The 23259-nt window shown below is 36.1% G+C and overlaps 1 protein-coding gene across 10 annotated transcripts in view; it reads right to left on the bottom strand.

Annotated features, from left to right (window-relative positions):
- ADAM22 (ADAM metallopeptidase domain 22) overlaps positions 1-23259 on the bottom strand; it is a 222781-nt gene that overhangs the window by 41375 nt on the left and 158147 nt on the right. For all 10 annotated transcript variants that reach the window (XR_010663779.1, XM_065939998.1, XM_065939996.1 and 7 more), the window contains exons 8-20: positions 23108-23178; positions 21634-21708; positions 19619-19690; positions 18620-18786; positions 17105-17189; positions 15977-16067; positions 14126-14177; positions 10448-10547; positions 9309-9380; positions 8999-9091; positions 3573-3653; positions 299-349; positions 22-85 (exon numbers count right to left, since the gene is read on the bottom strand). Coding sequence is in view for 9 of the 10 variants with exons in the window: in XM_065939998.1 (XP_065796070.1) it covers positions 22-85; positions 299-349; positions 3573-3653; positions 8999-9091; positions 9309-9380; positions 10448-10547; positions 14126-14177; positions 15977-16067; positions 17105-17189; positions 18620-18786; positions 19619-19690; positions 21634-21708; positions 23108-23178 (1074 nt within the window). In the remaining variant the exon portion in view is untranslated. The remainder of the gene's footprint in view (positions 1-21; positions 86-298; positions 350-3572; positions 3654-8998; positions 9092-9308; positions 9381-10447; positions 10548-14125; positions 14178-15976; positions 16068-17104; positions 17190-18619; positions 18787-19618; positions 19691-21633; positions 21709-23107; positions 23179-23259) is intronic.

The raw sequence follows: 23259 nt of genomic DNA, 5'->3' as shown, positions 1-23259 counted from the left end.
CAAACCTTGTTATTTACTCACTTTGCCCCCAGATGTATTTGCATTGTCTATCCCTGGTTTTACATCTTCCTCCAAAGCAAATTCCCTAAAATGAAAAAGCATACCCATTAGCAGCACAATGTCTACTTCTATCAGGTAACTGAAAAATATGTCCAAGAAAACTAATAGATAAGTATTATAAAGCCCTTTTATCTTCAGAGTTGACTACATTTAATATGATCTTCCTATTTTGATGAGGCTTAGTATTTCTTTCATGCTGGTATATAGGAAACACTTAGGTAAAGATGAAGTAACCTACCTGGACACCATCACATGAATAACCATCCATCTTATGAATATTGGGGGCACACTAGGAAAAGAAAACAGAAATATGAACCAAATGCACAGCAAGATATTAAGATGAGCTAATCTCTTTAAAGGTTTTCATTTTGAAAATGAAGTCTGATAATATAGCGTAGTCTCCCAAATCATCTGAAAATAAAAAAAACAAGATCAAGAGAAAACAAAAGGAAATGAAACAATTGATGCATTTTCCCCTAAAAATGTGGATCTACCATAGGAAAAGAGAAGTTGATTTGTAAATCCTTATTTACAAATAAAAAGAACCAACAGCAAAGACTCAGCTAACTTATACAGACACACTTCTCCTCAGAGTAAGATAAAAGAAAACACAAGACATAGTCAGAAGGATGCCACCAGATGGAGCAACAGATATGGTTTCCTCTTTTTTAACCATAAGAAGTAACAGTTCTTATACTTAAAATGATTCTCAAGTGAAAGTCTACCTTGGACATGTCAGAAAAAGACATGTTTTTATAGCCACCCCCCCACTTTTCTTCCCTTGGAGCAATTGCAGAAAAGACTGCAAAAGACTGCAAAGCATTCCTATGTGGATAGAAACAGAGTGTAACTTTAAAATTTATTATACATTTTTCTATTATTATAGTAATTACATACCTATTTGAGAAAAGTTAGGAAATGTAAAAAAAAAAAAAAAACAGGAAAATTGAAAGACCAAAGTCTCTAATATTCCCACCATCCAGAGACAACTATTTATTATAATTTGGTACATTTTTTCCTCTACCTTTTTCTACAAAAATGTGGTATTTTATAATATAAGTATAATCAAATTATAGATAATGCTTTATATTCTGTTTCAGCCCTTCACTTTCATCATGCAAATTTAATTGTATCATAATAAACTTTTTTGTAGGTATCATCTTTATAGCTATAACACATTCCCTGAGCTAACAAGCCATATAATCAATGTATTAAAATATTTACTTACAGTTATCTCAAATTTATGGTGTTACAACCAATGCAACAAGAACACCTTTGTATGCACATAATTTTCAGATTTAGAATTCTTTTAAAATCCTGCTTATCACATAATTACATTTTAAAGAAGTGGCTTTAATAAACTTTCATTCCCAGAGCCCATTACGTAATCATTCATTGTATCCCCATCCTCACTAGGTGTAAGTTTAGGAAAACAGTGCTAATTAGACAGTAACAATGCAAACCTTTAATCTCAGGATGACCGCTTTTAAAATGAAGCATTTTTAATGGTTAAAGTAGGGCTTCCTAGGTGGCGCAGGGGTCAAGAATCTGCCTGCCAATACAGGAGATGCAAAAGATGTGGGTTTGATCCCTGGGTCAGTAACATTCCCTGGAGCAGGAAATAGCAACCCACTCCAGCATTCTTGCTTGAAAACTTCCATGGACAGAGGAGCCTGGTGGGTTACAGTCCATGGGTTCGCAGAGTTGGACATGACTTTCGGAGCACAGCACAGATACTCCACTACTGATTCTCTCTTCTCTGGAGAAAAAAAAGATGTGGGCAGTCTTCACTTTGCATGGCTCCAGTGTGAAGGAATTTCACTCACTAAGGTTTTGTTAAATGACACCAGTACCCCAAGGACACAGTTCCAATTTCAGTCACCATAATAGATTAAGTGTGAATAATTGCATGAAGAACAAACTTTGCTATTAGCCCTTCAGTCCACCGATCGCTTGGTAAATAAGATACGGCCATCACAGTTAACAGCCCATCTAGTCACTTCTTTCAAAGTCTGTCAGGATTGATCACTGAGCATCTGTTCATTCAGTTCATGCACAGACAACAGAGGACAAAGCTTGTTGCCTTTCTTTCTCTGGGTTATATCATGTGGCATCTTATAATAAAACTGAATAGTTGAAAGAGGAAACTGGCCAACAAAGGTGAAAGTACAGCAAAGAAATGAAAAGTGATAACACTGGAAGAGAAATTAAAATCAAATATAAGTAGCACAACAGAAAAAAAAAATCAATGACTATGGGAATGGGATGCTGATACCACTGTTCAGCAAAAAAACTTCCCATTCACAACTTCACATCTCTCAGATAGTTCATGACATTGAAAGCACAAAGGATCATGTCAAAAAACTGACTCAAACTTAGAAAGAAGCGTAGCAATTCAACAAGGCATAGGAAAGACGCTCACTAAGTATCATAAGGTTTCTGACCAGGAGAAGGCAAGCACAGCTCAGTTTTTTACAAAGAAATAAGTTTTTTACAAAGTTAAGTTTTTTACAAAGTTTTTAATAAGTTTTTTACAAAGAAATAAAATACATTAATTTTCAATATGTTTTAATTTAATGTTAGCTAAATAAATATTAGTTCATTTTTTTCATTTCCCTATTCATTTAAGACCAGCCGAAAGGGAGTTTTTAATCACCTGATATTTTTTAAAGATCACAGAATAATTGTAAGTTTTTCCATTGATTACTACAATACTTCACATGGTTTCAGCTTTCATGGTCACTTTTGTGATCCTTCATCACAATGCAAAGCAAGCACTGCCTGTATGCACGTACACGGAGATCTGTGATCGCCTGTCAAAGTTTATTAACTTCTGTATCTTCCCCGAAGTGAAAGTGTTAGTTGTTCAGTCATGTATGACTTTTTTCAACTCCATGGACTGTAGCCGGCCAGGCTCTTCTGTCCATGGAATTCTCCAGACATGAATACTGGAATGGCTAGCCATTCTCTTTTCCAGGGAGTATTCCTGACCCAGGGACCCGTGTCTCCTGCATTGCAGGCAGATTCTTTACCGTTTGAGCCACTAGGGAAGCCCTTATCTTCCCTACTGACAACTAAATGATATTAAATTCAAAAGCAGCAATTAGTGGCAAGCTGTTTCAGGTAAATAAAAGTCAAGAGATGTCCTGTCTCAGAACTCAATATCCTGTGGTTCTCTCTGCCTTACCTGACTCGTTTCAACCAGTTGAACAGAAAGAGTCTAGACTAAACACAAAAGCCTTTTATTCCCTACTTTCAACAAAAACAAAATAATTAAGGCAGATATACAGTCTTAAGATTAGTTCAACGTTAAGACAAAATCACGCTGAACATCTGCTCAAGTTTTGATTACTGAAACTTCAATTCCCAAAAAATTAATGAAAGGAGAGGAAGAGTTGACATGAAAGAGAAACATGAACATCTTACCCATTTCCATTCCATCTGAGGGTCAGTTCACTAAACAAACTCTTACTTTTTCCCCCTTGGATTCAGAGAAATTATTCGTAAGTTACCTGGCTTGAATTTCCAGAGCATGTTTCACGAATATCACAATCATTTACTGCTTCACGGCACACGGTTCCCATAGGCTGAAACTAAAATGAACAAAACTCAATGTGTAAAACTGTCAAAGGAAAAAAAAAAAAACAAACCTCTTACAGTATCATCTTAAAAATGCAAAATGAAATTTTTTGGATAGGAATGCCTTAAACTAGTTTAAGATGAAAATCTGTGAAAACCATAGCTACTGCATGAAAATGTTAATTTAATAGTTCTCAGGGCGAGTTTCTCACATATGAAATAATTTGCATAGTTATCACACATAGCCTTACAAGATCTAGCTAAAATAGGATGTGCTTGATGGTACATCTGTACCAGAAGGACAAGCCAGTCCAAGTTCCAGCACTTCTTTCTTCCAACTAGCTTATGGGTTTATATTTTATCCTTCATTCTTACTAGCACTTTTATCATATTCTTTTTTACCTCATCAGCTAAGAATTTGAAGGTTACATTTTGGACTGAATTGTAAAAGTTAGAGGAAATGGCAAAGCTATTTCCTCTCATGATATCCTTTACCATCTCCTCTTCTCTTCTCATCATTTTTTTTATTCCCTTTTAACGTTTCTATTATTTGTACCTGTCTGTAAGAGTCTTCTTTGGTCTGTTTTCTACTAAAATATTTTTTTTAAGTGTAGGAGTCATATCAATTTGTATGCTTGTTGGATTCAGCAGTTGCAAGAGTATTCATTAAAACAAAACAAAAAGAGATATATATAAAGCTACCGTCTTTCTCTTTTCCTCTTCAATCCCACTCTCCTTCTTGCTCTAAAAGGTTACTCTTTGGGGCTGGGTCCTTCTGTGTTTTTAACTCTGCTCACACAAGCATATACAGTATTCTAGACCCCTTCTCTCCCCCACCACACACACGCATACAACTTTCATCTTCTCTTCCTTGTTCACCACCCCCCAGGCAGTTGAATCTCCTGTTGCTCACAGACCATGAGGAGCACACTGCCAACTCCAGTCAGGAATTCAACAGATACTTTCCAGAAGAGCTGAACAAAATTTTGTGTTTGTTCATTCATTCATCAAGCATTTACTAGGCACATGTGCTAGGCACAGCCTGTGGAGATTCAACAGAAAACAAACACAAGAATCTTGTTGGCAAGGAACTTAGATTTTAGTGGGGATGATATCACTCTAATGACAGAAAGTGAAGTGGAACTAAAGAGCCTCTTAATGAGGGTGAAAGGGGAGAGTGAAAAAGTTGGCTTGAAACTCAACATTCAAGAAAAGAAGAACATGGTATCTGGTCCCATCACTTCATGGCAAACAGATGGGGGAAAAGTGGAAGCAGTGGCAGTTTTTATTTTCTGGGGCTCCAAAATCACTGTGGACAGTGATTGCAGCAATGAAATTAAAAGACTCTTGCTCCTTGGAAGGAAAGCTATGATAAACCTAGACAGCATATTAAATATGTGATGTCGGCAGAGACATTACTCTGTTGACAAAGGTCTGTATAGTCAGAGCTATGATTTTTCCAGTAGTCATGCATAGATGAGAGAATTAGACCATAAAGAAGTCTGAATGCCGAAGAACTGATGCTTTCAAATTGTGGTACTGGAAAAGACTCTTGAGAATACCTTGGGACAGCAACAAGACCTAACCAGTCCATCCTAAAGGAGATCAATCCTGAGCATTCACTGGAAGGACTGATGCTGAACCTGAAGTTCCAATACTTTGGCCACCTGATGCTAAGAGCCAACTCATTGGAAAACACCCTGATGCTGGAAAAGATTGAAGGCAAAACAAGAAGGGGAAGGTAGAGGATGAGATGGTTAGATAACGTCACCAACTCAATGGACATGAATTTCAGCAAACTCTGGGAGATAGTGAAGGACAGAGGAGAGGTGTGCTGCAGTGTATGGGATCACAAAGAGCCAGACACAACTTAGCAACTGAACAGCAACAACAAATAGGCCATAAAAATAAGGAAACAAGCAAGAGAAGTTCATTTCATATACTCTGGTTCTTTTCCTCCTGGGAATTAGTACAAGCTACAATGCTAGAACTTCTGAGGTAGAAGTATGAGCAGATTTAAGGTACAGTTCATACAAGAGTGTAAATGTTCATGAATTGTCAGTAAACTTCCAAATATAAGAATGGTCAAGGAGGACTTGTACTAAGGGCTGGGGTGAAGCAGTAAATCAACCCAAATCACTGCCCTCTTGGAATTTTCATATAAAGAAAAGAGAAAATGAGTAAAGAAATAAACAAGCAATATTTTACAGGAGTTCCCAAATCATGCCTCCAGGACAATTCTGGTTGCCTGTTTGTGTTGTACATGAAGTTTTATTAGAACACTACCACATCTGTTTGCTTCTGTATTTTTGATGGGCTGCTTTCAAAGAAAGAGTTGAGCAACTGACATAAAGACCTTATAACCCACAAATCTGTCCCTTTACAAAAAGTGTTTGCTAACTCTGATTTATAGATAAATTATTAAAACACATAGAAGAAAACAAAAATACACAAGCTTTCTCATTTTGCTCTTCTGATCCCTCTTTTCCATTCGATCTACTTCTGACTCCTCTAGGAGCCCAGGGTAGGGTGAGATGGGAGTATGGGTAGAGAAAGTGGCAGAAAAGATCTTACTTGACTGGTAAAGTTATGACTCATATTCTAAGACAGTTAACCATACCATTTTATGTATTTTAATTCTATTATTTTGTACTTGCTCCTTTCAATGATTATATCACAAAGAGCTTAGTTCTATAAATCCAAGAAAAAAATGGCAACATAACTGACTGCATTTGATGGACCAGTCAGTTCAGTCACTCAGTCATGTTTGACTCTTTGCGATCCCATGGACTGCAGCACGCCAGGCCTCCCTGTCCATCACCAACTCCTGGAGTTGACTCATGTCCATTGAGTCGGTGATGCCATCTAACCACCTCATCCTCTGTCATCCCCTTCTCCTCCCACCTTTAATCTCGCCCAGCATCAGGGTCTTTTCAAATGAGTCAGTTCTTTGCATCAGATGGCCCAAGTGTTGGAGTTTCAGCTTCAATTTGATGGATGGGCAGACTTAAAACATTGAGGATTAAAGTATATGATTGGGAATCCCTAGGTGGCAATTGGAGAAACTGACAGAATAAACAGTTGAGGTAGACAAAATGAAAAAAATATCTCTTTCACATTTAGTTTGGTCTTCGTTTTTTAGAGAGTGCTTTCAGAGATCTCTGCCAGTGCCTTGCTTCTCTTAAAACTCTGCCAGAGACACAGTGGTAAAGTGGGGACGACAGAAACTGCTGCCAGCAGATCTGGGGTGTAACTGCACAGTTATTCTTTACTAGCTGAGTGAGACTATGCAGGTTATTTCACTTCCCTGAGATTGGCAATGCTCAGCGGGAAAACATCTGGATAATGATATCATTTCCCAAAGTGTAGCTATGAGCACCATCTAAGACTGCAGTCTCAACCAGGGGATATCTGGTGATGTTTAAGATGTCGCGGTGTCATGACTTGGAGGGATGCTGCTGGTAACTGGGAGGCAGAAGTCAGAGATGCTGCTAAATAGTCTACAAGACGTAAAATAACCCTCACAATAAAGAACAATCTGGTCAAAAGTATCAACAGTGCCACAGTTAGGAAACCTGGATACAGGATGATATAATTTGCAAGTACTTAGTACTGTTTCTGGCACACAGTAGGGCATTTAATTGATAGGTTCATATTTTGCCCTCTCTTAACTCATTAGAGCCAATCAATCAGCAAAGAATCAGTAAAAGAATGCTGTGCATGTTTATTCATTCATTCACCAATTATTTACTGAAGTCTTGTTCCAATTACAGTGTAAGTGCCTGGTTCTGCCTCTGCAAAATGTATAGACTGGAGGGAAAGAAAGATATTATACCTTAGAAATAATAAAAAATTATACCAGATTTTATATGAGAAAAGAAAAAATAGATTTCTTTGAGCAAGGTAAGCCCCAAATTACCATAGTCTTGATGTAAAGGCTTAAATATTTGGAGACAGGCATGACGATGTTATTGGGAGAAGGAAAATAGACAAGGTGTATAAAGGTGCTTTGAACAGTAATGCACAACACATGAAAGGTGTTTTAATGTTTACAAAGATTTCCTTTGTTGCCTCAACAGCTGATACACAAGATATTCCAGGTTGAGCACCATGAAAAGGAGATGACACCACCCTTATGGCAGAAAGTGAAGAGCCTCTTGATGAAAGTGAAGTGAAGAGGAGAGTGAAAAAGTTGGCTTAAAACTCAGCCTTCAGAAAACTAAGATCATGGCATCTGGTCCCATCACTTCATGGCAAATAGATGGGGAAACAATGGAAACAGTGACAGACTTTATTTTGGGGGGCTTCAAAATCACTGCAGATGGTGACTGCAGCCATGAAATTAAAAGCTCCTTGGAAGTAAAGCTATGACCAACCTAGATAGCATATTAAAGCAGGGACATTACTTTGCCATCTAGTCAAAGGTCTATCTAGTCAAAGCTATGGTTTTTCCAATAGTCATGTATGGACATGAGAGTTGGACTATAAAGAAAGTTGAGCGTGGAAGAATTAATGTTTTTGAATTGTGGTGTTAGAGAAGACCTTTTAGAGTCCCTTGGGCTGCAAGGAGATCCAACCAGTCCATCCTAAAGGAAATCAGTCCTGAATATTCATTGGAAGGACAGATGCTGAAGCTGAAACTCCAATACTGTGGCTACCTGATGCAAAGAACTGACTCATTTGAAAAGACCCTGATGCTGGGAAAGATTGAAGGCAGGAGGAGAAGGGGATGACAGAGGATGAGGTGGTTGGATAGCATCATGGACTCAATGGACATGAGTCTGAGCAAGCTTTGGGAGTTGGTGATGGACAGGGAAGCCTGGTGTCCTGCAGTCCACGGGGTTGCAAAGAGTCAGATATGACTGAGCAACTGAACTGGACTGAACTGAATTGAATATCTACTTGGCTTTACAAAAAAGGAAAAGCATTATTCAAAGAATAGTTTCATTTAAATTATATTATATTGTTATTATTATTAATATTATTACATATATATTATAGCACATTAAATGGTTTCATTTAAAGTCCACGCTCTTCAGGGGGGCAGTAGAAAGAAGACAAACTCCAGGGATTACAAACACATAGGCCCTAGCTCCTTATTTACTTGGTATTTTTAATCACTACAAGCCTCAGTTTTGTCATCTGTTAGATGGGAATAAAAATAGTTACTCCTCACAAGACTTGTGAGACTCCTATAAAGCCTCTGGCACTTGTCACTCAACATATATTAGGTCTTACTATTGTCTATTGTTATTTGCTTATATTTACCTTAAATATTAACTATTTAAGTTATTGCCTTAGTAACTTATCAAATATGTCCTCTTTTCTTTCAGTTGGTTATCAATCAACATTTATTTACCTTGCACTTTTTACAACAAAGACCATCACTGCATTGGGAGTCTTGAGTCAAGGTACATTTCTTACAACACTCTGCTCCTTCAAGGACACATTCCTAAGGAATATAAACATTTGGAAAATGTCAGAAAGTGGTGTCATTTTCCTGAAAGCAACAGGATATTTTCTAAAATAAATGTACAGTCTCACAAATATCATCTTTATTCCAGAAATCTTATGAAATTTCTAGGCATAACACTTGCTCTGTATGGTTCAGTGTGGATCTAGAATAACCCCAAATAACCTAAAGAAATCATCCAAACACAAAGACTTACTGCCGGGGTTCCGCAGTCACACTCCTCGCCAGTTTCAATGAAGCCATTACCACACTCAGGAGGATCAAGAAGCTGTGGAATGAAAACCAGGAAGGGCACTAAAATGTAGAAAAATCAGCACCAAATATAATATGAGAGATCACAAGTGTCACACCTACACTTCTGGCCTGTCAGTCATTTCAAAATATATTTTTATTTCCCTAAGATATAAAGTATGACTGTAGAATTTTAGAACTGGAAAATTTAGAAGTATCTAGTATTGATTCCATTTCAGACTTAGTCATATTTTCATATATAACATACACACCAAATAGGGTCTGATAAGTGCCATCAAAGCAAAAGATGATCTAGGCATTGGCTAAAACAAAGCCAGAAGGATTCCTAAAATTTCATTTCAAACAGAAGCAAGGGATTTGGAGTCAGAATGTCTGTATTCAAATCTTGGCTTAGCCAAGATACACTTGGGCAAATAGCTTGCCATCTCAGAGCCCAAGTGTTTTAATATTTAAAACAACAATAACAATAACATTAGCTTCCATCTACATAATGAATTGTTCTGAGGATCAAATACAATTACCTGTGAAAAGCTCTTTTTCAACTGTACTAACTTGTGAAACAAAGTTATTTTGTGGGCAATGAGGAAAACATCACAAAAATTAATATATTCACTGATTTATTTAATATAAAATTCAGTTCTACCTATTAACATAGCTCTGCAGAGAACAGTAGTAATAATTTGCCCCAGAGATGGGAATTAATGAGAGGAGAAAGACCTCCTTTTCCATCAGTATGATTTATGATTTGGTATCCAAAGGGGAAAAAAAAATGCATCAAGAGAATGAAAAAGAAATGCAAAGTAAAACCATTTTTGTAAGCAAACCCTGAATCCTCATTTGGCTTTATGAAAAGAAAATGAACGTTTTTCCAGAAAGCAAAACTCTAATTTATACCTGCTTTTTATTCCCATCAGAATAGCCCATGATTAATTCAATTCAGAAATGTAGACATTTAGCATATCAAGAATACGTACACATGAGCCAAGCTGAAAAGTTTCATTCCATAAGACACAATGAATGAAAATTTGTGTTTATATATTTGAGAAAGATTAATAACTTAACAACTCTGATTACATTTATTACCTTAGAAGGTTTGTTGAAAAGGCAAGCACCACCTCCACTATTTAGGAAGTCATGATACTCTTCAATATTACACTGGGTAAACTTTTTAGGAAGATAATATCTATAAGAGAGAAGAAAAGCATTAGCTGGGTATAATTTCTGTCTCCCTTGTTTGTAAACTAGTTTTAAAATTTAACACTGTTAACATTGTACATTATTCCTAAAAATTAAATAAATAAATAATAAATTCCACTTATGTATAACATCTGCTTTGAGAAGGGAATAGCAACCCACTCCAGTATTCCTGCCTGGGAAATCCCAAGGACAGAGGGGACTGGTGGGCTACAGTCCATGTGGTCACAAAAGAGTCGGACACAACTTAGTGATTAAACAACAACAATACATTCTTCTATTGTGTTGAATAGTGACGAGTGGTAACTATGTGCTCAGTCAAATCCAACTCTTAGCAACCCCATGGACTGTAGCCACCGGGCTCTTCTGTCCATGGGATTTTCAAGGTAAGAATACTGGAGCGGGTTGCCATTTCCTCCTCCAGGGGATCTTCCGGACCCAAGGATCAAACCCATGTCTCTTGTATCTTCTACATTGGCAGGCAGATTCTTTACCACTGTGCCATCTGGGAAGTCCAGTGGTGACTATGATTTGCTCTGCATTACTTCCATACCCATTCAAAGGAAACACACACCTACATACCTGTAATTTCCATCGGAGAGAGTTAGAAATAATTTATTTCACAATAAGCCTTTCTTAAATATTAAACCTGGGCTGGAACCCAAACTGCAGAGCATTCTGCAAAATAACTGACCTGTAATCTACAAATGTGTCAAAGTTGTGACAATCAAAAGAGACAGGAATTATCCCCGACTGAAGAGACCAAAACCTGACTGTGATAAAAAAAAAAATCCTGATTCTGAAATTTTTGCTAAAATGACATTGTAGAAACACAGGGCCAATCCTGAATGAGTGCTAAGAATTAGATGATTTTCTTGGTTGAATTGTGGTCCTATAGGAAGATGCCTTTGTTTATAGAAATGTACATTTGTGTTGTTGCTGTTGTTGTTGTTGCTTAGTCACCAAGTTGTGTCCAGTGTCCAACTCTTCACGATCCCATGGACTGCAGCACACCAGGCCTCTGTCCCTCACCATCCCCCTGAGTTTGCCCAAGTTTATGTCCATGGAAATGTCCACTGTTTAGCATTTTGAAGTGACAGACACCATGGTAGAACTTATGATTCAGAAACAAAAGGTTCTTTGTAACTATTTGTCCAATTCTTCAAGTCTCAGATTGCTTCAAAATACTATATATATGTCCAAAAATAATATATACTTTTATTATATATATTTATAAAATATATATATACACAAACACACCCCAAAATAATCAAGGGTCAATAGAAAAAGAAACCTGGCAATAGAGCAAGTTGGTATAATGCATTAAGAATTTTCAGAATGTGAAATAGCCTTAAATCTAGTAATTTTACTTTTAGAAATTTTTCATGAGGAATTAATTTGCTATGTGTTCAGAGATGTCTGAATGTAGATATTTATGGTGGCACAATTTTTAGCAGCAAATAACATGAAAATAACCTAAACGTTCAACAGAAAACTGTTAACTAAACCATGATGTATTAATAAAACTGAAATACCATGTGGTGGTTTAGTCGCTAAGTCGTGTCCAACTCTTGCAACCCCATGGACTGTATATAGCCCACCAGGCTCCTCTGTCCATGGGATTTTCCAGGCAAGAATACTGGAGTGGATTGCCATTTCCTTCTCCAGGGGATCATCCCAACCCAGGAATTGAACCCAGGTCTCCTGCATTCCAGACAGATTCTTTACTGACTGAGCTACTAATAATCATAGGGTTAAAGAATGAAGACTTAGAAAAATGATGACTATATAATGTTAAGTAAAAAATTAATAAACAGCTATAACCAATATAGTCCAAATTTTATAAAATAAAAATGGAAAGAGAAAAAATACAAAACTACGGGATTTATTGTATTTTTTTGGCTTTACCTCATGGCATGCAGGATCTTATTTCCCCATCAGGGATCGAACCTTTGCCTTCTGGCAGTGGAAGCACAGATGGCCAGGGAATTTCCAAAACTACTAGGTTTAAACAAAAGTATTTTAATGTTCTGTTAACATGGTCTTCCTTGGTAGCGCAGTTGGTAAAGAATCCATCTGCAAAGCAGGAGGACGCAGTTCACTTCCTGGGTTGGGATGATGCCCTGGAGAAGGGATAGGCTACCCACTCCAGTATTCTTGCCTGGAGAATTCCACGGACAGGAGTCTGGTGGGCTACAGTCCATGGGGTCGCAAATTGTAGGCCAGGACTGAGCAACTAAGCACAGCACAGCACATTTTAATATTAACCACAGTTATCACCTGATGGCAAGAAAAGAGGTGGTACAAATTTTATTTTCTGTATTTTTCAAAACTTGTTTTATACTGAGCTTTTTATAAAAGTGAAAACACAATTAAGATAAGAATGAATAGGTTTTTATAAAAATCTCTCCCCCTGGCCTGTGCATTTATATTCCTACTTCTTAGCATAACAGTTAATGTTTAAGTGAATTAACTAATGGAATTTACAATTATTTACTGTAAACTCATTTATCAAGTGTTTCATGTCAAACCCTCCAAATAAAGCTGTACTGAGTCTAAATTGTCTGAACAAGTTTATTCCTTCCTTATTCTGAAATAATGCCATTTGTAGCAACATGGATGGAACTAGAGATTATCATAGGAAGTGAAGTAAATCAGAACCAGACAAATACCACATGATATCACTTATATGTGGAATCTAAAATATGAAACAAATGAACTTATGTACAAAAGAGAAACAGACCCACAGACACAGAGGTTGCCGGGGAGAGGGGGATGGAGAACGGATGAACTGGGAGTTTGGGATTAACAGATGTGAATGTGTGCATGCTTATTCACTTCAGTTGTATCCAACACTTTGTGACCCTATTCTCTAGGTAATTTCTCTAGATAAGAATTCTGGAGTGGGTTGCCATGCCCTCCCCCAGGGATTGAACTCACATCTCTTATGTCTCCTGCATTGGCAGGCAGGTTCTTTACCACTAGCACCACCTGGGAAGCCCTGGGATTAGCAGATGAAAACTATTATATAAGAAGTGAATAAACAGCAAGGCCCTACTATATAACACAGCAAACTATATTCAATATCCTATGATAAACCATAACAGAAAAGAATATGAAAAAGAATGTACATATGTGTATAACTGAATCACTTTGCTGCACTGCAGAAATTAATGCAATATTGTAAAACAACTACGATATTCTTTTAAAAAGAAAGCAATTCTTTAAAAAAAAAATTATTATATTTACCTGAAGTTGGTGGAATCATTTATCCTGCATGGCCCTGACTCACCACATTTCAAAGTCCTATCCCCACCCCCCACCCCGCCCCGCAAAAAAAATCTTTGACTTACTAGCTTAATAGACAGCAATTGTTTTCATAAACAAAAGACTGTTTTGTGAAACTATGTTTCCTACAGAGCCACTGAGAAAATCAACTGCCAATTTTGTCTTAAATCCCTATGGGTAGGGTTCCAGGCAGTACCTTATTGACTGCCATCCTCCTAAGAAGACAACAGCAGAGTAGAGAAAGGAACAGTAAGTCATTTTTAAATAGAATTGGCTCACCCAGTGTCTCCCATTATGCATCCAGACCACGTGTCCTCACATTTACACTCACCTAAGAGAAAATGAACACATACACCTTGTTACAAAGTGAAAACTGTGCATTAGAGTAGTTACTATTTTTAAAAGTATATGTTCACTTTATTCCTTATGTACATTTACAAATCAGTAAAGGATCAGTCCTCTAATTTTCCTCACATCTGAAGTGTTTTATGCAATGCATAACAACAAAAATCTACTTTGACTCTATTGAGATTATATAATTTCTACTAAAATAAAGTCTTTTGAAAAATGTTAAGAAGTGGTCATATTTTTAAAGCACTCAGTTAAAATGGCTTAACAATCAAATAGCAATGAAATAGTGACGCATGACCACAGGATTCTGGTTTCATAGGTTTTTATGGAAATTCCTATAATTTCTCATCCACTTTTAAAACCTGTGCACTCAAGGTTGCTGGTAGGAGGTAGTACAGTATATTGGTTAAGCAGAAGAGTCTCAGAATCAGATACACCTGGGTTCAAAATCTGGGTATACCACTTAATATGTGTGTAATCTTGGAGACACTACCCTTTTAAGATCCAGACACTTTATGGATCTTCATTATTAACTGATAATGAATATCTTGCAGGATCATCTTGAGGTTTAAATAAGCATCTAGATGTAGACAATTCTGGCATTCAACTATCTTTTACAGAGTGGGCACTTCATAAATGGTAATTTTTGATGTTGTTGTTTAGTTGCAAGTTGTGTCTGACTCTTTTGTGACCCCATGTACTGCAGCCCACCAGGCTCCTCTGTCCATGGGATTTCCCAGGCAAGAATACTGGAGTGGGTTGCCATTTCCTTCTCCAGGGGATCTTCCAGACCGAGGGATCAAACCCATGTCTCCTGTATTGGCAGGCAGATTTTTTTAGCACTGAGCCACAAGGGAAGCCCATAAATGTTAACAATTGTAATTAATATAAACAATCATATTTATGGCACTTTTTGCTAAAATAATAAATATGATTATAGTCAACTTACTCCAAATATATAGTGCTCGATCATTCCTGGTAAAGTAACTTTACCTACTGTGAATATATATTTATCATAGATGCTAAACCTAGCATATTTTATTAGGCCCATATTTTACTGAGCCCTTTATCAGATCTGATTCTGCAGGCAAATTCTACCTCTGTAGCAATACTAAGAGATGTTTTAAATAAACGATAATAAAACATACACCTTAAACCTCTATGCCGAGACCATTCAAAATTACCAAACTGAACTTATGTCCTTTAAATTCATAGTTTAATTTAACATCACCTGGCTTTAATGTTTATTATACATGGAAGATTCAACCAGTCTATCCTAAAGGAGATCAGTCCTGGGTGTTCATTGGAAGGACTGACGCTGAAGCTGAAAGTCCAATACTTTGGCCACCTCATGAGAAAAGTTGACTCATTGGAAGAGACCCTGATGCTGGGAGGGATTGGGGGGAGGGGGAGAAGGGGATGACAGAGGATGAGATGGTTGGATGGCATCACCGACTCAATGGACATGAGTTTGGATAAACTCTGGGAGTTGGTGATGGACAGGGAGGCCTGGCATGTTGTGATTCATGGGGTCGCAAAGAGTCCGACATGACTGAGTGACTGAACTGAACTGATACGTGGAGGAAATTTCTTGGGTGATGCAAATATTAACATTTGTATTACTTTGGGAAAAAAAAAACATTTTGTGCCCAGGCTATCTTTATACTATCACTAAAAATCTTTTGATTAAGCAACTGAGTTAAAGAATTTCATTCTGCAAAATATTTTACAGATAGTCTCTTTTAAATATAACTAAACCACACATGTACTTAAACTTACCACTTGCTAACTTTCTTTTGTCTGAGATAATACCAATATTATGGGCTAATGACTGGGCAAGTGTAACTGCCATTAAGTCCGTTTTCCCAAACTGAAAAACAAAAATAAAATACTTGTAAGTGCAAATTATTTTTTATTTAAGATGAACCAGGGAACATGTCACAATATAACAGAAAAAAACTTCTAAGCATTTTATTTAGCAGAGGTTAATACATAATAACTAGTGCTGAACTATGGAGCATTAAGGAACAGGTGGTAAGAAATAATTCCATGTTTGACTAAGTCTTATAGAGAAGAAACCAGAGAATCATCAACTTCCAGATTTGGAAACTTAAAACTAATTTTTGAGTCCAAATTTCAACAGTGACATTTCTGAAAAGTTTTATACTTGTATACAATTAAGCCAGTCATCCAGTTACTAGAAAATAAAAATACTTTATTTTGAACTTGCTCATCTTTATTTGTCCACTTGCACTTCTAAATTCCCCAAATTAAATAGAACTTGGCTTCAGAAAACAAACAATATGACTTAGAGGTGGTGGTGATGATGTTCGGTCAAAATAAACTTGAAAACATCTAGGCATATTTCTTTTCAATGTGTAGCCTCTCAAAGATTCAGGTATTTTTCTTTTAGATCACTTCCATCAGGTGTAGTGCCCGAGGGATAGAAGTAACCCTTTGGAAAACCTCGTCTATTTTTTTCCTCCAAAAATTTGCCAAGTATTGAGGAAGAAAATTTTCAACTGAGTTGTTAAGTAGTAATCCAATGTTTCAGGGAATTTCTCAATTCTCTGGAAAATGAGTCAAAGTGATAAATAGGGTCTTATTTTTCAAGAAAGGTAAAGATTTTCTCTATATAATCAGCATAATGCTAAGCCTGGAAATTATTCTGAGTAGAATATGAACAGAATTATCCAATATTATCTTCGATTATTTTCCTATTCTGTTCTTTGGTCATTTACAGTAACCAGGTTGGCTGTCAATAAAATAACAATATCTGCAGTATATAGAATACTGTCCATTATTAGGAAATTGTCCGTTAAATTGTCCATTAAATTGTCCGTTAAATATCAGGAAAACATCGTCAGCCATCATACCACTTTGTACTGTACAGATGTTCACACCTACTTCATTCACGCCTCCTCCTTTCAGCAACGAGCAAATCCCACCAATATAAGCTGCCCCGCTCCGGCTACTCTCAAATTGACTTCCCCTTTTAGAAAAGGAAATGAAAAAGGCTTACTGCTCACAGCTCAAATGTCATAGCACCTCTCATTGTTAATTTACCATGTTTATTTTCTCAATACACATACATTTCTATACTATATATTCTGGAGGTAAGGGAAGAATATGAAAATTGTCCACACACATAACCAAAAGAAAAAGTTTCCGAGGAATGTTTCCCATTGTGATTAACAACTATCTTAAATAGAACTATACCTCTGGAAAAAGAATCTCTAACATGAGTTACATGTATGTAGTATTTCTGTCAAAAAATGCATATAACTTGAATCTCACAATGAGAAAACATCAAGCATTCTCACAATGAGGAACATTCTATAAAATAACTTGTCTAAACTCTTCAAAAATGTTAACTTCAAAAGAGACAAAGAAAGGCTGAGGAAATATTGCAGATTAAAGGAAACCAAAGAGACATGATGATTACATGTAATGTGTGATCCTGGACTGGATCTTAGATTTGGACAAGGGGAAGGAGTAGCAAGCTATAAAATAGAATTGAAACAATCGGTGAAATTTGAATTCAGACAGTGGGTTAGATAAAAATATTGTACTGAGGTTAAAGTTTCTGGTTTTGAGAGTTTACTGTGGTTATATAACAGAATGGCTTCATTCTTAGGGAATATACACAAGTATTTAGTAGCAAAGGCCCAATAAGTAAATGTCTCCAACTTACTCTCAAATGGTTCAGGGGTAAAAAAAAACACACACACTGATAGAGAGATGGATAGATGGAAGGAAGAAATAAGGATAAAAAGAAGAAAATTATAAAACAAATGGAGTAAACTATGAACAATTGATGAATCTGGGTAAAGGGCATATGGAATTTCCTTGTAGTGTAGTATTCTTGCAACTTTTCTGTAAATTTAGAATTGTGTAAAATAAAAAGTTACCTCAAAACTACACTTTTGCTTCCATTTATAACTTTCTTCAACAGCTCTGGCTTTAGATGATTTTATATTAAATATACATGTTACCCCCGAGAACAAACCATAAGAGTAAGAAAATATAAAATATACCCTAGAGATACTAAGCTCTCCCTTAGAACAAAAACAAAGAGAAAATCAGCATTTAAAAGACAGCAATTTAAAGAATATAATTATTCTGTTGTTAATAATATGAGAACTCCTTATGAGAATTAATGGTACTTTCACTCAGTAAATGCTCTGATTAGATCTCTTGAAAAATGAAATATACATGCAATAATGAAATAACTCAAAATTAAACCTATTGAATATTCGTGACAATTTCAAACAATCTGTGCTTTAAAATTTCTTTCAAATATATTTGCTACATCAAATCCTAATTGCATTATGCAGTACAAACAGTACATCTCATCACAAGTAATAAGAGTACTCAACATCGAACAAAGAAAAGTAATAAATCATTATAAAAGTTACGTACGAAAAAAGGTGAACTGCATCACTTTTCTCTTTGATAAAATCCCTCCTGTATTTCATAAACTCACGTAGGGTGATCAGTGGATTTTCAGATATGGCAAACTTGTTGTCAGCCGCCCAGGTTTCCATGGCAACCAATACTATCCTTGTCTTAAGTTGGTCTTTATATATCTAGTATATTAACAAAATGAACACACCAGCTATACACATGGAAAAAAATCAAATGATTTATGAACAGGTCTACAAAGCTCCTTTTATGGAAAATCCTGTAGTTTTAGTGAAATGTGAGAAACCACTATTTTTAAGGGAGTTAATTGTTTTTCTAACTTATACATGTTTCCCATGAGTCATAAGAATCCAACTGTTTACCAAGTAACACCCAAAGAAAAGAGTACTAACTAATTAGACATAAAATACCCCTTTTTGACAAATATTTGCACCCTTACTCAAGGTTCCCCCAGAGTCCATTTTCTGGCACCCTGTAAGATTCAGGGTTTCTTGAGTTTCCCTAGTGAAAAAGGGAACACTCTCCGAGGAGATGATTTCTGTACACTCTGACTGGCCCTAATTAAACTCATGGGGAAGGTACTGGCATAGACTTCTCAGGGAAATTTGGAAAGTAGGTACAGTAGAATTACTTATTTGCATCATTCCCACAGCACCAGGCACTCTTTTGAAAAGGCACAGCTGTTTTTTCATTGCTAGAAATACACTGTGAATATCTTTGTTAAGGGCTAGGAATCAACCTTTTCTTTTCCAGTGTGAAAAATACAGGAAAAAAAAAATTCAGCCATAAAGGTATGTCTCTGACCTCTTCCTTTTATCATCTTCCCAGTCAGAGATCAAAGTCAAATAAAGTTCATGACAAAGTTACCACGGATTTACAGGACATCTTGGCTAAAGTGCAATTTAGGGCAGTGAAAATATAAGAGTATTATCCAATTTATTAGCAATCAGGAGATAAAATTCCTCTGCGGCAATTCTGATTCGGGTTGATACTTACTAAATCTGCCATGTTCACCACAGATTTCGCGTACGTATTGGTAAGTAACACTGAAAGCCGATGCTTTTTAAACTGAAAGCAAAAGAAAACAAATGAAGGACTTCAAGGTCATCAACAAATGCTCATCTCAGCAGAGGAAACACGGTGTAACTAAAAGGCCTTTAAAGTTTTCTGTAAAAAAATTCAAGAGTTGACACCTAATTCTTTAGATGCTGCAAAGTCTGTAGCAAGGTTCCTAAAGTTTGAGGCCTCACAGATCTTTGAGATAAAATAAAAAATGCCCATTGCATCCATTTCAAAAGTTTATTTTTTTGTCACAAGATTATTATTCAAAATGAGAACATATATCAAAGTTATCAATGAATTGCAAGACATACAAATAAAAGTAGGGTGAAAGCCAGAAGTGAATGTGAATAATGCTGAAAATATGAAAAGTTCCACAGATTTACTCAGTAAAGAGAAGAAAGCTCTAATGGTCACAAGGAGGTGACTTACAGCTTGATGTGAACTACATATATCTTTGGTTTGACCTCAAGGCTGTTTTAAAACTCAAGATATATCTGTAAAATCTGGCTTCTGGCTTCATTTAAAATCAGTATCCACACATGATAATAACTGGCAAGGGATGAGAAGCAGTCACTCCTATTAGACAGACAGACCATGAGACTTCTCTTTTGCCATAGACCTGACCCTTCCCTATTGTTTTATATCTGGCTCACTTCGAACTATCTGCCTGTAGATACTTACAGACATTTGAATTTATGATACCCTAAAATGTCCAAAATATGTGTTTTCACAGCTTATTCTGTAAAAATCTCAGGAAAAATAACATCCACAAAATTAAATTGGTAGAAATACAAAACTCAGTCCTACCATAAACAAATGAGGAGCACTCAATAATAATAATTATTAATTAATTAAAATCTCTACTATCTTAATCATATTTAAATATATGACACATTTTCTCCCAAATAAATAATTCAAAGTAAATTAAAATGTATATGTACCTGAAATTAAGTAAAATTCAACAAAATGCATCACTGAATATATTTAGTTTAAAACTCTGGTTACATGAAACAATTATAATTCACTGATGTGCAATGAATGTAACCAGGCTGATCATAATATGCCCATGAGTTGAGTATAAAACATGTCCATAAACTGGGCATTAAAAAAAAACTGACTCAATAAAAAGTTTGGCTAGGTTTTTATCCTAAAAATCTTCAAAGCTTGGCTATATAAGCTTTACTTTTTTTATTTTATATTGGAGAATATTTTGATTAACAATGTTGTGTTAGTTTCAGGTATACAACAAAGTGATTCAATTATACATATACATGTATCTATTATTTTTCAAATTCTTTTCTCATTTAGGTTATTATAAAATATTGAGTTCCCTGTGCTGTACAGTAGGTCCTTGTTGGTTATCTATTTTAAATACAGCAGTGTGCACAGGTCAATCCCAAACTCCCAGTCTATCCCTCTTTCCATCTTTATCCTCTGGTAACCATGAACTTTTTCTCTAAGTCTTTAAGTCTGTTTCTGTTTTGTAAATAAGTCTATAAGCCTTTCCAAATGGTTTATGACACAGGAAAAGAAAAACAGAAAAAAATGCTTTTATTTTATTAGGATAAAGCTAAACCTTGCAAATTAAAGTGTCATATTATTGCTGCTTCACTTTTTCAATTATAAAACGGAAGTTTCCCTTTTTTTTTAACCTTGCCATTTTAGTAAGAGAAGATATTAGCCCCTACATTAACTAAGCAAATCCAAGGAGTTAACATTATGAATCACAGAAATATTTTTGGAACTTCACAAAATACTGTGAATTGGTTTACCTAAGAGTGTTTTCCTGTTTACAGGTTGTTGCTGGGTTACAGAAACATTTGATTATACAAATACCTTCTCCAGGTTACAACTTTATATGCTTCTTTCTTCTAAACATATTTCTGCACCCACCAGTTTTATGCTAGGCATGGGCAAGTTCAAACAACACAAAATTCAGCAAACCCTACCATGAGATGATCGTTCACAATCATCAGTTCAATATATTTGGTTTCCTCCTCTACATTACGAGGATATCGACGAAGCTGCAATATAATAAAGGAAACAGCAAATAAACAAGCCCTGGTAACTTGGCTGTGGGAAACTTATGTTACACATTAGGTCCTTAGATATGACCCATCATAGAACTGAAAGTCTGTACCCTTTTACCAATCTCTCCCGTTTCCCCCACTGCCTAGCCCCTGGCAAACACATTTCTACTTTGTTTCCATGTGTTTTTATTTGTTTTTTGTTTTGTGTTTAGATTCCACATGTAAGTGATACCATGCCATATTTGTCTATCTCTGCCTGGCTTATTTCACTCAGCTTAATGCCCTCCAGGTCCATCCACGTTGTTGCAAATGGCCAGATTTCCTTCTTTAAGGCCAAGTAATATTCAGCTGTGTGTCTCAGGGACAAAAAAGACTTCTAGGTCAGAATCCCAGCTCCACTAGGTAACCCGGTGTAACCATGGGCGTGTTTCTTAAGTCTCTTATGTTCCAATGTCTTTAAAATAGGGATAATGATAATGCCTTCCTCAAAAAATTGTTATGAGGATTAAATACGTTAATACAATTGCCCACGGTGAGTACTCAAATATTTAGCAATTATTATTCATGTTAGAAATCTGTCTGTAAACACATTTTACTTCATACTTATTAAACATATATTAAAAAGAAAATACCTGGTCCCTTCAACTGCTTTGTCTTACTAAACAGCTATTTCTCTCATCCTGTTTTTACGTCATACACAAACCTACACCAACTACCACAACTGTGATGATATCTTAATTCTGATGACCAGAGTTTTTATTTTGTATAAACCATTTACCAGATCTATGATTCTGGGCAAGTCATTTGCACATTTCCGAGACATCTACTTTTCTTCCTGTGAAAGGATAATAATAGTACCCACTTCATGTGGCTTAAAGCATTGTACAGTAAACAATAAACTGCTATTATTATTACCATCGCTAAGTTCAATATGCATTGAACATGCATAAAGCAGACATTCTGATTTTATATCCTAGACTCCAAAGTAGTTCAAGAGTGACAATAGCATTTTGCAGCTTTAAAACTTGATGGAGTCATTCTTAAGGGGGTATTCTTGTACCATCCAAGCAGACTTCACGATGTGGTTGGTACATACTCAGGCAAGGAAAGAGGCCTATGGTAGAAACAACTTGAGATGCCGCAGCAGGGGACCCAGAGCCCATCTGTATGATGAATGTCCATGTTATCGCCACTATCTTGAGTGTTTTTTGAGTCTATGAAATAATATGGCCCTAACTCCACTGCTTCTATGAATGTATCACCCTTGCTGTTTACCACACTGTGGCAAATACCTGAACTAATTCCTACCTCTTACAGACTTAATGTAGATTAAATTGACTGGCAGTTGCCAAATGTTTTTAAAATATTGTGACATATACCTGTGAATACATACCTGCCGTTTACTCCTTTTTGGTCTCGGCTTCAAAATAAATTTTGGTGGAGTGATATTTACTTGTTGGAATTCTAAAAGGAAACAAAAATAAATTTAACTTAGTGCATTTTCCAGGTTTCTTTCATGAAGGGCAATCAAACTTCTACCAGCCC

This window comes from Muntiacus reevesi, chromosome 6 (assembly GCF_963930625.1).
Source record: "Muntiacus reevesi chromosome 6, mMunRee1.1, whole genome shotgun sequence".
Taxonomy (NCBI): domain Eukaryota; kingdom Metazoa; phylum Chordata; class Mammalia; order Artiodactyla; family Cervidae; genus Muntiacus; species Muntiacus reevesi.
This window is presented reverse-complemented; position numbering and strand designations above follow the sequence as displayed.